Raw genomic sequence first — 14,022 nt, 5'->3', positions numbered from 1 at the left:
AAGTCTTTCCTTAGACAATGCATAATACCTCGTCCCACTTCGTGCCTTCGTCGTCATCTTCATATCCAGTCTCACATTCAGCATCCCACATCGCCACACCGGGGCTTTTATCAAAGAAACACCACTGTCCAAGCCTAGCCTCACACTCAGCACCACAACCTCTCAAAAACTGCATGAACTGACCCAAAGGTCCCGTCGGATCAGGCAGCCCTTCCTCTTCGTCCAGCTCTCCGACGTAAATGCCATACAAGTACACGCTCTGTAGGGATCCCTGGCTTCTGTCTTCCTCCAAGACCGTTCGGACCATGTTGAGCAGGTTTTCGCTAGCTGCTGCCGTAGTCTTATCTTCCATCCATTCCGACTCGGCTATGCCGTCATTCTCGATGTAGTCTGCTGCAGGACGCTGCTCGAGGACGAGTGTTTTGAGCGTGGGTAGGGATGCTTGGAGGATCTGACGCCAGTCACTGTGGCAGGCTTTCTCAGCACGTGTAGACCAAGTGTACTCGTTACAGCTGTCTTCGTAGTCTGACTCTGCGGGTTGAGAGAGGCGGAGATGTGTGAGTTTGGGCAGACTTAAACCTCTGTCTTGATAGGATGATAGATATCCTCCTAAAGGACGTGGGATAACAGCCTCACCCCTCAGACTGCCCCAGTCTGACTCATCGTCGTCGGAATCTGGCTCACTATCCTCATAGTCGATTTCCTTCTGAATCTTTTCGTGGGGAAGAGGTGAGTAGTCGGGATGTGAGGTATTGGACGTGGAAATCGGACGATCCAACATACCAAGCTCCAAACGCTCAAGAGTATCACCGGCCTTGAATACCCATGCAGGCAGAGTTCTGGGCACATAACCTGAAAGCCTTACAAAACGAAGTCGAGGTGTAGGACCTTTGATCTGCTCCACTGGGTCTTCTCCGTCTGTCTGATCAAGGTACTGAAACTCTCTCGCGTAGATTTCCAGAGTCTCAAGACCGGTCATGTAAGGGAAAAGCTCCCAGACTCGAATAGCGTCCGGGTAGATTTCTACATAATCTCGAGTCCTTGGCAACCAACAGGGGTCAACAACGGTGCACATGTGCTTGATTCGCTTTGCAACGTGCTCCAGGCGGGCCGGATTTTCCGCGTGCAGAGTCTGCAGAGTGTTGAAGAAAGCCTCTGCTTTCAAGTCGCCATGGTTCCATCCCGATTCTGGATGGCATTTCCGACCGCTGGGACTGCGAAAAGGAGGAGGAACGTTGAGTTCAGAGGAGGATTCATGGAATCCAACAGCATGGAATTCAACATCGGTCCAAATCAGGGGGATGACAATGTTGCTGAGGTGCTTGGAAGTACGAGCCAGCTGGGCGAGATTGTGATTTGGGAGTTGAGAGAATATGCTGAGTTGAATCTCGGCAGGAAGACCCTCGAGGCCTGGGTATGTAAAAGACATGGCTGCTAACAAAAGTAGTAATGAGAATTATTGTTGAACTTTTTGCGCACTGTTATGGGCATCTCTTTTTCAACTGAAAAGGGACGTCTCGCCAGAAGACGTCGATGAGAATAATTGTTGTCTGCGACATGGCTCAGTTATATCTGGATTTATCTCGAACCCCTGAACGCTCTAGCGTAAGTTGTTGGTCCGTCAATTAATTTGAAGACAACGCCAAGTGGATATAAGCGACTGGTGCCTGCGAATAGTGGCAACCAAAGTAGGCAGAAATTCAATGGCTGGTCATATGAATCATGAGAGATAAACTGGGTAAGTCGTCTAATGGGTAGGTAGTACAAACGTTGGCCTTCAGTCTTGGAGTACAAAAATGAACAGCCCAAGAAATCTGATCGAAGCAGTATAAACCGATGTACTAATTGTGTCTCTTATGCTTTTGGCAACTAACTTCCTGATACTCTAAGAACAGGGACCACCAAAGACAAAACCAACAGGTTAAGCCAGACCAATTTGAGCCAGTATTTGCGGCTCTTTTTATCCGTAGTATTACGGCATTTCCCCACTCATCTTCAATCACGTCACAACTTCACTCAACCACCTTCATATCAACCTCCAAAATGTCTTCCTTCGCCGTAGTAAAAGACATCGACCACCTCGTCCTAACCTGCCATGACGTCCAAGCTACAATAGCATGGTACACAAAGTACCTGGGCATGAAACACGAACCCTTCGGCCCCGAATCCAGTCCCCGTCACGCTTTGAAATTCGGCACGCACAAGATCAACCTCCACCAGCGCGGTAACGAATTCGAGCCCAAGGCCCAAACGGCTTTGCCTGGGACTGCTGATCTGTGCTTTATCCTTGAGGAAGGGACTGATTTGCAAGGGTTAATCACGGAGTTTGAGAAGGAGGATATCAAGGTCCTTGAGGGGGGAGGGGTTGTTGCTAGGACTGGTGCTATGGGAGGGATTAAGAGTATTTATGTTCGTGATCCGGATGGGAACTTGATTGAGTGAGTTTCATTGATAAATGCTTCGAGTCGTCATCTAACCATTGGCAGGTTGTCTTACTACACCTCTTGATAGCCCCATGAATGCTTTCAAGACACGTTTTATATCGTGCACATCAAAGCGACAGCCAACTGATCTTCCATGTGCTCTATTAAAAATCTATCATAAACAAGTACAAGCCACATAAGTTGTTTACACATCTAGTTATTTTCAAGCATGGTCTTGAGCTCAGCAAACTTGACAGGCTTTGGCAGAAACAAATCCACACCAGCAGATATCGCATCAAGCCTTGCATCCGCGCTCGCCAGACCTGTCAACGCAAACACTGTCGTCCGAGGGACCTTGTACTTAGCCTCGATCTTTCGAATCCTCTTTGTCGCCTCAACGCCATTCATAACGGGCATGCTGATATCCATCAGTACGTAATCGAACCGCTTCTTGATAGGGCCTCGAGGTTCACCCTTGCCGATGGTTGATTTTGTAAACGTCTCGACTGCCTCTTCTCCATTCTCGGCTTCTTCGTAGGTGAAGCCACACTTCTTCATGAACATGGTCAAGAGGTTGAGGTTGATCTTGTTGTCATCAACTAGCAACACATGGGCCTTGTTGGGCATTTCTGGTTTGTTTGGTTTTTGTGACTCCCGTGCTGACTTGTCATTCTGTTCGATGCTGCCGTCTTGTTTTTGGCCATCCGGCTGGCCGTGTTCCTGCTCTTCGCGAGCATGGTTCTCCATCTTCGTCTCAACGTCCTTCTTGCGATTGTTGCTCTGTTCCTCCTTTTTGCTGTCGTTGTTGTAATGTTCCATTTGTTTTTGATGATCTTTTTGGCTCTTGATCCTGCCTACATAGCCATCCTCTTTGGATTCGGACTGGCTTTGCTCATCCTCAGGTAGCGGTGTGGTGGTGGTATGTGCATCGTCTGACATATTATTCCCATCTCGATGCAATGTTAAGTTCATACGCTCTGCCACACCTCTCGTCTTAGGAGTTCCATGTCCGCCTCTTGTCTTGTTATCAGTAGAAGCACTGTGGACTAATTGGCCGTCACCGTCATCATCTTTAACTTCTTTGATCCGTTGCAAGCATCGGCTAAACACTTGCGCAAGTTTTCTAGGGCCGCATCTGGGTTTTTTGTCAGTATAGATGAACCAGAAAACTGGATTTCCAAAACTTACGGTTGTGGAATGACTTCAACCACGTTAGATAACTTGGCCAGGGCTGTGGTCTGGGCTCGTGATATCTTTGCCGCCTCCTCCTCGTTCAAGCTGATGATGATGATGGGTGTCTTCTTGTTCCTGGGACCCTCCGCTACTGTTTCCTGGAAGCGCTTTTCCAGTGTTTTGGCGGACGGCGGCTCACAATACAGATAAAAGTCGGCCTCTGGAGGGTTGGTGTCGATTTCCCTCGCAGCCTTCATGCTGAACCAGCTTGAAAATATCTCAATTAAAGCCTCATTGCGCACCTTGACTTGCTGGGTGATGGTGTTAGAATTAAAGTCTTCGCTTGGTTCCAGAAGTACCAATGATTGTCCTTGAAGCTTTTGCTTCATTGTATCCATAGGCTCTTCTGACTTGTTTCCTTCTTCGGGAACAGGTTCCAGACGCAACCGAACTTCTATCTCGGTGCCTTTGCCCTGTTCCGATTTGACCTCAAGAGTTCCTCCAAGCGAGTCCACAATCTGTTTGACAATGCTCAATCCTAAGCCAGTGCCGGGCTGGAAAGAATCTTCCTGGCTGAAAGGAACGAAAAGACGGTTCTGTTGAAAGTCTTCGGACATGCCTTTGCCAGTATCGGTTACCCGGATCATGACGTCGATCCTTGCGTCGTCGCTAATCTCTTGGGCTCGTACCGAAACGCAGACGAACCCTATTGCTGTATACTTCAAGGCGTTGGCAAACAGGTTCATAACAATTCTTCGGATGGCGCCTGGTTGCGTCCTGACCATCCAAGATGTTCTCGGGGTGATATCCAAAAGAATTGAAACAGGATGCTCGGTTCCAAGCCCACCAACAACTTGTTCTCCTGCGCCTAACATCCCATCGCATCCTTGATCCACCGACTTTTTGGGCAGTTTCTTGAAGTTATGACCAGTGGCAACAGCATCGACAACCTCCTCGACAAGTACGGAGAGGTCTACCGCTGCAGTCATATTCAAGCTTTCCATTGAATCAGAAGACAAACTGATGATCTTGGCGTGCTTCCCCTTCCTAGTCCGTCCGCTTCCAAGGTTATTTATCTTGCTAAAGTCGAGCACATGGTTTAACGTGTCGAGAAGTGTTTTTCCGCACGTTGCAATTGAGTTGACTAGACCAACTTCGTATGAATCGGTCACCGCGTCCTTGAGAAACTCGGCAGCACCCAGAATACCGTGCAAGGGACTTCTCAATTCGTGACTCATGCTCGCAATAAATGTCGTCTTTGCCGCTTCATTCTTCCTCGTATTTATGCGCCCAACTTGACTCGTGATGCTGTTTCCAAATGCACGAAGGTAGGATAAGTCCTCATCCAGGTTCATCATGCGGCCTGGGGCTGATGTCCAAAGAAAACATCCACCCATCAGTTTATCCTCGACATAGTCAAAGAGTGGAAGAAAGACGATAGCCTTGGCGCCGGGTATCTTCTTAAGCAGTTCCCTGTGATCCATAATGTCCTTGTTCTTGTTCTTGTCCTTGCGGCGCTTATGCCTTCCGGCTGTAGGGACGGAACTTGCATCGCTCGCGCTATCATCATCGGAAGAGAGGCCAGCTCCTTCCTCTGTGAATGTGAAAGCTTTTCCTTTGGGGAAACGAGAGAAGTATTTCTCCAACGTTCCAATCGAGAAAGAAGGGCCCTTCTCGAGATCCAAAGGCTGGCTCTTGTCAGCAAGCGAATAGGCAAGCAACTTACACGGCCTAGAGGTTGGTGACGCTTCTGAGTCGGAACTATCTGTACTGAAGCCATCAGGCTCGGCCGCGACCCGTGTCGGCAAGTCTTCAGAGCTCGCGTTGTCACTGTGGTCTACTTGGAAAGTTTTGCTCATGTGCTGGATGTTGGCGGCTGTGGCACCAAAGAGCACAACACCATCCGCCAATATGGAGGATCGCAAGTTGTCAGCTGCTCGGTGATACATTCTTGATAAGCCGTCCGTTTTCGGTTTGGTCTTTCGGTTTGGCGACGTCTCTTTCTGCGACCGCCTGGTAGAGTCGGGATCGACTTTACGCATATTGTTATGTAGTGACGAGCGTCGCGTGGCTGAGATCGACATGCCTGGAGGGCGCTTGATCGAAGGACGTTGAGGTTGGTCATCCTTTGACAAGGTGGGGTCGTCGCTGGAACATCCCTCAATAAAAGTTGCCAAACCACGCACAATGCGTTCACCTTTGAACCTATCAACACGATCGCGCGCCCATTCGAGATGTTCCGTAATCGCTTGCGCAACGCTCTGCATAAACTTGACGTCCTCTACCGTCAAGCCCTCGCGGGGTAGTTCGTCCGAGACAGCGTATGCTCCGATCTTATAACCCTTCCTCGAAAAGATGGGTACGCCAGCGTAGAAGCGCACTCCTGGTTCGGACTGGACGTATACTCGGGACTTGAAGCGATCATCGAGGCGGCAGTCGGGTACGATTAGACCCGAGGCTGTATAAGTCGTTCCATCTGGGTCGCGACCGGTACAGGAGTTGTGTAGACAATGTTCGCAAACGGCATCTGGGCGGGAGAGGATCGATGTTCCTACTGGGGTGAAGTTAGCAGGTGCAAGAGTGTGTGCGTCGATAGACAGAGGGGTTACGCACACCACAACTCGCTATTGTAATCGGAAATGCTAGACTGTTTGTTCTTATCGTTGGGATCGTCTGCTAATGTCCCGAGTCGCAAATTGCGTGTGGCTTCGGCGAGGATGTACTGGTTGTTCGTATCGATAAGCGAGACCATAGCACGCTTCACGTTGAGACGGAAGACAGCCAGCTGAGCAAAGGCGGAGAGGGCCTTGTCGGAGGAAGGCTGAGGGACGTTTGCGTCATTGATTTGGGAGGGTGCCGAGATTCCATCGACATTGCGGGCGACTCTAAGTGAAGAGCCTTGTGCTATCTGCCAGCTCTGGAAGTAACTCTGCACTTCGCGTTCGCGTTGCAGCTCTGCAGAGCTCGACATTGTATCGTGGAATGTACTGTCATGTCATGTCAGGGTTGGGTAGCAAGCAAATGGAATTCATGCGGCAGAGAAGAATCAGCGTGTCGGGTTAGTGGAGGAGTGGGATAATGTTCCCCCTCTGGGTAGAGGAAGCAGAAGCGGAAGAGGAAGAGGAAGAAGAGAAGAGAAATCTAGGTACCAATTGCGTCATAGTTGCCCCCGAGCGTCAGCGTCATTGGAAGAAAGGCTGACGGGCCTGTCAAACTGCCTACTAGGTTCAGGTCTAGAGCCTTTCCAGAATAGGTAGCCCCCCAGGCTACACCTAAATGAGGTAACGCCAGTACAAGACGGGCAAGAAGGGACAGGAACAGTGATCAAAATACAGGGTCAAAGATCGATTAGCGGTCAAGTTGGCGATTTGCGAACGTGATCAACCAGAACCAGGTTTTTTCTTATCCGTTTTTCTCTGCCTCAGCCCATGATCATAATCCCTCATTTCTCCGAGTCATCAAATGTCAAGCTTCGCCAAGAAAAATTAAGCTGCTTGAATGCGGGGGAGTTCCAAGACCTTATTTATAGATCTACAGCAATCTTACAGTTTGCTTTGTTAGTACGTAGGCTACAATATCCAATTGAGTTTCCAGACATGAACGGTTGAACTCGACATTCTGGTTCAGGCAACCAGCCCACTATAAGACCGTTGACATACAGCGTTCGAGGTCCCCGATCATACTCCGAAAACTCCGGCTCGCTGGTTTCCTGTTTAGGCCATCTCAACCAAAAGTCCCAGAAATATCTCCTTGGAGATAGCAAGATGCCATTCACAATGCTTACTATGAATCCTTCGGTCCAATATTGTAGTCTATCCCATTATGAAAGAATTAATAAGCGTCGTATTGGTGAAATAGATAAATAAGTGTCCAGCGCTCCCAGTCCCAGTATGTCATCATCACCCTCCAACTCCATTGCAATTCAACAAACACAACCACCTTCATCATGTCTTCCGCCAAACACACAGCACGATCAATTCTCGACGCATTCTACGATGCCGAGCGTGTTTATATGGCATCATCACCCGAAGAACGCGACTTTAGCGGCATGGCAGCAACACTCTCAAAAGAAGTTAAACTCAAACAAACATCAGGCCTACCCTACGCTGGCGAATACGTTGGACCTGAAGGGTTCCAGAAGTGGGCAGAAGACATGGCCAACTACTTCGACAAGGTTGATGTGCAGAATCCCGAGATTTTCGAACGCGAGGGTTCCAACCGTATCATCTCGCTCGGCTACCTTCACCTTCGAGTTCGCAAGACTGGTGAAGAGCTAAAGTGGCCCCTGTGCCAGGTCATGACGGTGGATTTGGAAGCCGGTGTTATCAAGAGCATTATGCCGTTTTATTGGGATGTATATGCGCTGAACAAGGCTATCGAGCACACACCTGAGTTATAATAGCCATCTCAAAGAAACCACCACCTATAGAAGAAACAAGCTATCTTAAAATCAAATCCAATAAAACTAACAACGTGTACTTTTGCAATCACCGATGTTCCGCAATGATTTTATCACAATATTCCGCAAACTCAGCAGCCGTCCCTGTCCCTCCTTGCTCCTTGGACTTGAGATTCTCCAGCAAATCCGGTCTAGGACTAGGATGGAACCGACCCCAGGGCCAAATAAACCTGCCTCCATCTTCAATCTGTAGATCTGGCGAAAGGCCTGCCCAAAGGTTGGTGTATGCACCAAACTTGGCATGATAAAGGATTATCGAGACGGCATAACGAACCGCCCAGGGCATATGGCGCAGAAGGGAAGTCTGCAAGTTACCAGGATTATGGCACACGCTGAGAACGCCCTGAGATCCGATCTGGTTTGCCAACACGCTGGCGAGATACCAGTTTCCGGTCTTTGAATTTGTGTAGTTGACTTGTGGATCTTTAGATGGGTTGATGACTTCTTTCATGTCAACTCCTCCCTTTGGAAGAGCGACGTCTGTAACGATGGATGCTGTCCAGACCACGCGCACTGAAGCAGGTGGTTGGTTTTTGGCGGTTTGAGTTAGAACAGGTACGAGAAGCTGCGTAAAGTACCAAGGTCCGATGGCATTCGTCGCAATGCTGAGCTCATACCCTTGCGCCGAGACTGAGCCTGGGGGAGGCATGGATACGCCTGCGTTGTTGAATAACACATCAAGTCTTGATTCTTTGGCTATGAATTCTTCCGCAGCCGACTTGACAGATTTTAGATCGTCGAGGGATATCTTAAGGAAGGATAGGCTTCCAGATGAATCAGGACAATGTCCTTTCAGTTGCGCGATGGCCTGCTCGCCCTTTTCCTGAGATCTTCCTGCGATATAGACTGACCCGCCAGCTTCGTATAGCATGCGACTCAGCTCAAAGCCAATGCCCGAGTAACCGCCTGTGACGAGGAAGACACGTCCATCTTGTGGTTGAAGATTTTCCTCGGTGAATTGAGGTTTGGGCGGGAACATGAGAGAGTACGTGTTTCCCATGGTGAGTGTTTGTTTGTGGTGACTTGGTTGATGAATGATGGAGAATTCCAGTGGCTGGAAGGAAGAGAAAGGGCGGGGATAAGAACCCGGAGACTTTGTATGCAACAGTGACGCATTACAAACCTGGCAACGTTAAATACAACAGCAATTAATGATAAGCGAATCCTCCGTCGAAAACCTGTGCCTTTCAGGGTTACGTTATATGCATCTCAATTGCAATTGGTCGAGCCACTATCATTATCCTTGTCTCTTGATAAACTTTCACGACCCTCGCTCAGCAAGCATATTCGCGATATGCGACGCCAACCTCTCAATCATACCCAACCCAGGGTCATGATCAGGGTTAACTTCTGCAACAGTCAGCCCACCAACTTTATCACTTCCAAGTAGCACTTTCAACGCCCTCATCATCTCCTCGAATTCAACACCAGTAAAGTTTGGCACATTCGCCAGCGGAAACGTTCCCGGGTCAATCGAATCAACGTCCAAGTGCACCATAATCACATCCACCTTGTCCTCGAGATACTCCAACGTTTCTCTCGCCCGCTGTTCTGGATCTTTCGCCAAGGATGCTGAGCTGACGGCCTTGTAGTTGTTATCAAAAAGATACTTGAAATGCTCGGGCTTGTTTCCCGGCAGAGACATATTTGTGCCAAAAAAGACAGTGTTGGAGGAATCGCAGACTGGTTCGCCCGATGGACGAGAAAATTGTTCCATTCGCGAAAGTGCACCGGGTAGTCGAACAAGATGTGCCATGTTCATTCCAGCAAATGTCCCGATCGAACCAGGTTCCGTTGGAGAAGTCAAATCGGTATCAGCGTCGATATAAATCAAGCCAACGCGTCGAGGAGGTGACTGCGAACCTGCACGTTTCCAAAAGGCAGATAGAATAGCTGGAAGCATACAGCACTCGCCGCCTATGACAAGCTGGAAATCCGATTTATCAGATGAAGACGCAAGGTTACTGCTGACAGTACGCTCAACGGATTCGCAAACTGAAATGTTGATATCCTCGTTTCGTGCACCGCCAGGGCTAAAGGTTGCCGCGGTATAAGTTGCTGGCGATTCCAAGGCATGATATTCTGAGACAGATGGTACGCCGGCTTCTTTGAGTTTACTGACGATTCCGACGTCTTGAAATGCTTTGGGTGCTTTGGATTTTCCTGGGATGATAGAGCCGCAATCTGCAGGCACGTAAACGATTGATACTGACGCTGAGGCTGCCATATCGAAGGGCTCTTGCGAATGTTGATGGTGGTGTTTGGTCTTTTATGATGCTAGTGACATTTTTATAGCGCTTCCATTTTGGTCAAAGAAAGGGCGTAGGAAAGTTTCGACATGCTAAAGATTTCTTCCTTCATTCTGCTTATGGCATCCAGTCTCGATGTGACGTAAGTGTTGTCAATCACAGGGCGTAGAAACAAGACTTATTTAGGTCAACAAAGTCGACAACGACTTACGAAGTAGAGACTTGCTTGCCTTTGAAATTTAGCCCTCTTGAATACAGAAAGTTTCTGACATAGAATATCACAAAGGCAATGGAAAGTAATTAAAGTGCTTAAAAGCTTAACTTTTTGATTGAAATCAACTATATACATGAATAATCTTAATCATTCCTATTAATCCAACATGAAAGACATTTTGACCAAATCATTGATGGCATCCTTTCATTCACACAACTCGTACAGAGTACATTATTGGAGTTCTATCTCCCAGATATGTTCAGGACATTAATATGTCGCTTAGATACCGGCACCGAGGCCAGCGAGGAGAGCGACAACGGGGGTGAGGAGAGGGGCGAGAACACCAGTTCCGAGGCCAGCAAGGAGAGGAGAGAGAGCAGCAATGAGGCCGGGGAGGATGGCACCGACGAGGCCAATGACGAGAACGAGGACCTTGGCGAGGATCTGGAAGACGGAGTGGAGGACAGAGATGAGCTGGGGCTGGAGACCAGTGACGGTGACGATGGTCTTGACGGCAGCGAGGACCTCAGAGACAAGAACAACAACGAGGTTGAGGACCTTGTCGACATCACCGTCAGCGACAGGGAGACCAGCAGCGCCGGTAAGCTTGGTGACGATCTGGGTGAGCTCAAAGTTGACACCCTCAAGGCCGGGGATAGCCTTGTCAGCACCCTCAGACTTGGTGAGGTCGCCGGCCTTGACCTTGTCGGCAATGCCGCTGAAACCAGAGGTCTTGCTCTTGATGTTGGAAGCACCGCTCTGGAGAACGGAGAGGAGCTGGGCGGGGTTGGAGACGGCTCGCTTGATGGGAGAAGCAGAGCCCTTGGTGGCCTCGTCGACGACCTGGTCAACACCAGCGATCTTGAGGATGTTCTCGAGGTTGGCGACGGCGCCGCGGACCTCTTGGGTGTCGGGAGTAGGGTTGACACCAGCGGGCTGGGCAACGGGAGAGGCAATGGCCGAAGCGGCGAGAGCGAAGATGGAGAAGAAAGTGGCCTTCATTTTGAATGATTTTTGAGATGAGAGAGAGAGGTTGTTTTGAGTGTAGAGAGTGTGTGTGAGAGTGAGAGTTGTTGATGAGAGTGATGAGGATGAAGAGAACTGATTTGAAGCAGAGAAGATATGTCCTTATATACACAAATTCTCTCTTCTACTTTGATTCTTTCTTGTTTTCTTTTACCAACTATACAGGTCGATCACTCATTGGGAAATTGGTTTGGATCCCTGGATGTTAGTGGTGATGCCGATCACTCTCAAAGACTCGAGTCGTGAGAACTTAGCTTTGCGTCCAAGAGCCAAAGAGTCCACATAGCGTCCCCCTATGGCGTCTTCTCCACGAAGTATCCATTCTCAACTCCCGGACCTTTGTTTTTAGTGTTTATGCTACGGTATCGGAGGGTTACAATTTGTTGAGACTGCAGAGTACAATGTCTGTGTTGTTGTCAAAGAGTTTTGGATTTGGTGTGATATTCGCTGCAAGTGTCCGTTTGGTTCTTGCAGATCTTACTTGGTTGGATCATCTTGCTTACCCCTTTGAGAAAGTAATTCGCTGCACGTACTGTTTGTAGATATTTGATCGTCACCGCTATCGAATACTCAATCTTAGGTTTGCATCTCTCTCTCTCCCTGTCGATGTCATCGTCCCTATAGCCCCCTGCGCTAATCAACCCCCGACCCTATTTTTCGGAATTTTCTCACGGGATTAACAGTGGAGATATCCAGCTGCAGTGGACCCAGGTTCCATGCTTCCGGCCTGTCGATCGTAACTATTAACCCAGCAAATCTTGCTTCTTCTCCCTTGTGGTTTTCGATCTACGACTAGGTCCCATTAATACTAATTTCTGACAACTCATCAAGGGGCTCCGAATGTCTTGTTTGGTTAGCATACCAGGATTGAGACTTGGGAGGATGTTCAGGTCCGATGCTGTGACGATTATTACTTGTTTTGAGGATTTGCAATCGATGCTACTGCAGGCGTGCCATTCATTCTCTCCAGTCGATTGCATTAGTTTCGATATGCTCAGAATTGCACAGGGATGAAGGTCACTGAGATGACCACTGTCTACAGAGTACAGAGTGATATACTGGAATGCCCAAGACTGTACTGATCTATCCTGTCAATCCAAGTTGAGCAGCCACCTTGTTTCGGCATGATGCTAAGCATTCACTGCCAAGCCCCTACATTCCATTCCCCTAAACGTCTTCAACCTTTATGTCTTGGTTTGCCTTGCCGGCCCCGTGCCCCCGGTGCTCAGGCCGTCTCCACGTGTACTTGGCCCTACAGCAAGTGGACAGAGCACAGCCCTAGCAAGCACTACTATGGACCGGCCTCTTAGCTGATCGGCAGTTAATACAGTAGATCGTCACATCCGGCTGGTGGAGCTCTGGCTTTTCCCTGGAATAGGAAATCAGCTCATCCACAACATGTTGATCTTGACGATGTTGGAAGATAATATCGAGCAACTCCCACTTTTTTCCTAGGCTACCCTGTTGGTATGTACTCTGCTCAACAAAGAGGTACATGGGAATATGGAGTCGATACAAACACCGCCATATGTGGCCATTATGACGAAACCTTGCACTCTTACCGGGAGTGTGGATGCTGGAACTGAGATTGCCGACTGACGATCAATCAATGCAACCTGAAAGGTACGTATGTTTGACTCAAGCCAAGATTTGTGTTCCGCTGTATTCGATTCAGTCTTTGCCTCCAATGCTGACGTTGCTTAATTCTTGTGAGAAGAGAATAGATGTTTGTTTCTCAAGATGTCTTTGCGTTTGCCTTGATGCTCTGCAAATAATTCGTAGGGGATCATAGATAATGTTTCTAATTAATTCTCACAAGATGTTATTACCACTTTAAATTGGCATATACCTTCTTCCCATATCGCCTGAGCCAACTGCTTCCAAGATGCATCACAGACATAGGGTAGCAGCAGAACAACGGAAATCCTCAAAGAAACAACGAGATTTACAAGTCCCAACGTACTCCAATTTAATTATTCAGCGTGAAATACGACTAGTCACGCTTCTAAAATAGTCATAACTAACCAATTTCATTTTATCCCCTTATGCATAGTCGATCAAAACACTAAACTAACATGGAGAGTTCAGGTAAGGACGTTGGCCTACCATCTTCGTTACAACACAAACCCTATCTTGCAGCAGTCACCCTCAGTCGACTACAATTATGCAGCATGATGATCTATTGATTTCCATCATTGGACATACTAGTTTAGACTACAGATTTGAAGGGGCATGCTTGTTCCGCCGAGCTTGTCGGTGATACCGCAACATCTCCGTGGCCCCTCATTGATGACGGATTCAAGCTCTTAAGTGGCGTACACAGCACAGCTGCATTGACCAACTCAGCTACCTACTTCGCTACTAACTGAATAGAGTAACTAACTCATCTTTTTTTTTTATGGACTCTTGGTTTGGTCCACTTGGAGGAGACGCATTGGGGTCTTTTGTCCTAGAAGATCCCCTCGTTGATCTCATATC

General features: G+C 48.4%; 7 protein-coding genes across 7 annotated transcripts; 2 read left to right on the top strand and 5 right to left on the bottom strand.

The window, feature by feature from the left end:
- Nucleotides 1-10: 10 nt before the first annotated feature.
- On the bottom strand, nt 11-1,429 carry FGSG_04444 (uncharacterized protein; the record flags this gene model as incomplete). Its single annotated transcript, XM_011322856.1, has 1 exon — nt 11-1,429. The coding sequence occupies one exon, from the start codon at nt 1,427-1,429 to the stop codon at nt 11-13; it is 1,419 nt and encodes a 472-aa protein (XP_011321158.1).
- Nucleotides 1,430-2,043: 614 nt separating this feature from the next.
- Nucleotides 2,044-2,442, top strand: FGSG_04445 (uncharacterized protein; the record flags this gene model as incomplete). Its single annotated transcript, XM_011322855.1, has 1 exon — nt 2,044-2,442. One exon carries the CDS (start codon nt 2,044-2,046, stop codon nt 2,440-2,442), a length of 399 nt encoding a protein of 132 aa, XP_011321157.1.
- A 49-nt stretch (nt 2,443-2,491) lies between these two features.
- Nucleotides 2,492-6,567, bottom strand: FGSG_04446 (uncharacterized protein; the record flags this gene model as incomplete). Its single annotated transcript, XM_011322854.1, has 3 exons — nt 2,492-3,558; nt 3,612-5,942; nt 6,245-6,567. 3 exons carry the CDS (start codon nt 6,565-6,567, stop codon nt 2,637-2,639), a joined length of 3,576 nt encoding a protein of 1,191 aa, XP_011321156.1. The 3' UTR covers nt 2,492-2,636.
- A 975-nt stretch (nt 6,568-7,542) lies between these two features.
- FGSG_04447 (uncharacterized protein) lies at nt 7,543-7,995 on the top strand (the record flags this gene model as incomplete). The annotated part of the gene is made up of 1 exon (XM_011322853.1): nt 7,543-7,995. One exon carries the CDS (start codon nt 7,543-7,545, stop codon nt 7,993-7,995), a length of 453 nt encoding a protein of 150 aa, XP_011321155.1.
- An 88-nt stretch (nt 7,996-8,083) lies between these two features.
- FGSG_04448 (uncharacterized protein) lies at nt 8,084-9,055 on the bottom strand (the record flags this gene model as incomplete). The annotated part of the gene is made up of 1 exon (XM_011322852.1): nt 8,084-9,055. The coding sequence occupies one exon, from the start codon at nt 9,053-9,055 to the stop codon at nt 8,084-8,086; it is 972 nt and encodes a 323-aa protein (XP_011321154.1).
- Nucleotides 9,056-9,316: 261 nt separating this feature from the next.
- Nucleotides 9,317-9,700, bottom strand: FGSG_04449 (uncharacterized protein; the record flags this gene model as incomplete). Its single annotated transcript, XM_011322851.1, has 1 exon — nt 9,317-9,700. The coding sequence occupies one exon, from the start codon at nt 9,698-9,700 to the stop codon at nt 9,317-9,319; it is 384 nt and encodes a 127-aa protein (XP_011321153.1).
- A 1,097-nt stretch (nt 9,701-10,797) lies between these two features.
- FGSG_04450 (uncharacterized protein) lies at nt 10,798-11,520 on the bottom strand (the record flags this gene model as incomplete). Its single annotated transcript, XM_011322850.1, has 1 exon — nt 10,798-11,520. One exon carries the CDS (start codon nt 11,518-11,520, stop codon nt 10,798-10,800), a length of 723 nt encoding a protein of 240 aa, XP_011321152.1.
- Nucleotides 11,521-14,022: the final 2,502 nt, after the last annotated feature.

Source organism: Fusarium graminearum, chromosome 2 (genome assembly GCF_000240135.3).
Source record: "Fusarium graminearum PH-1 chromosome 2, whole genome shotgun sequence".
Lineage (NCBI taxonomy): Eukaryota > Fungi > Ascomycota > Sordariomycetes > Hypocreales > Nectriaceae > Fusarium > Fusarium graminearum.
The sequence above is the reverse complement of the archived record's forward strand: the minus strand, read 5'-3'. Positions and strand labels throughout refer to the sequence as shown.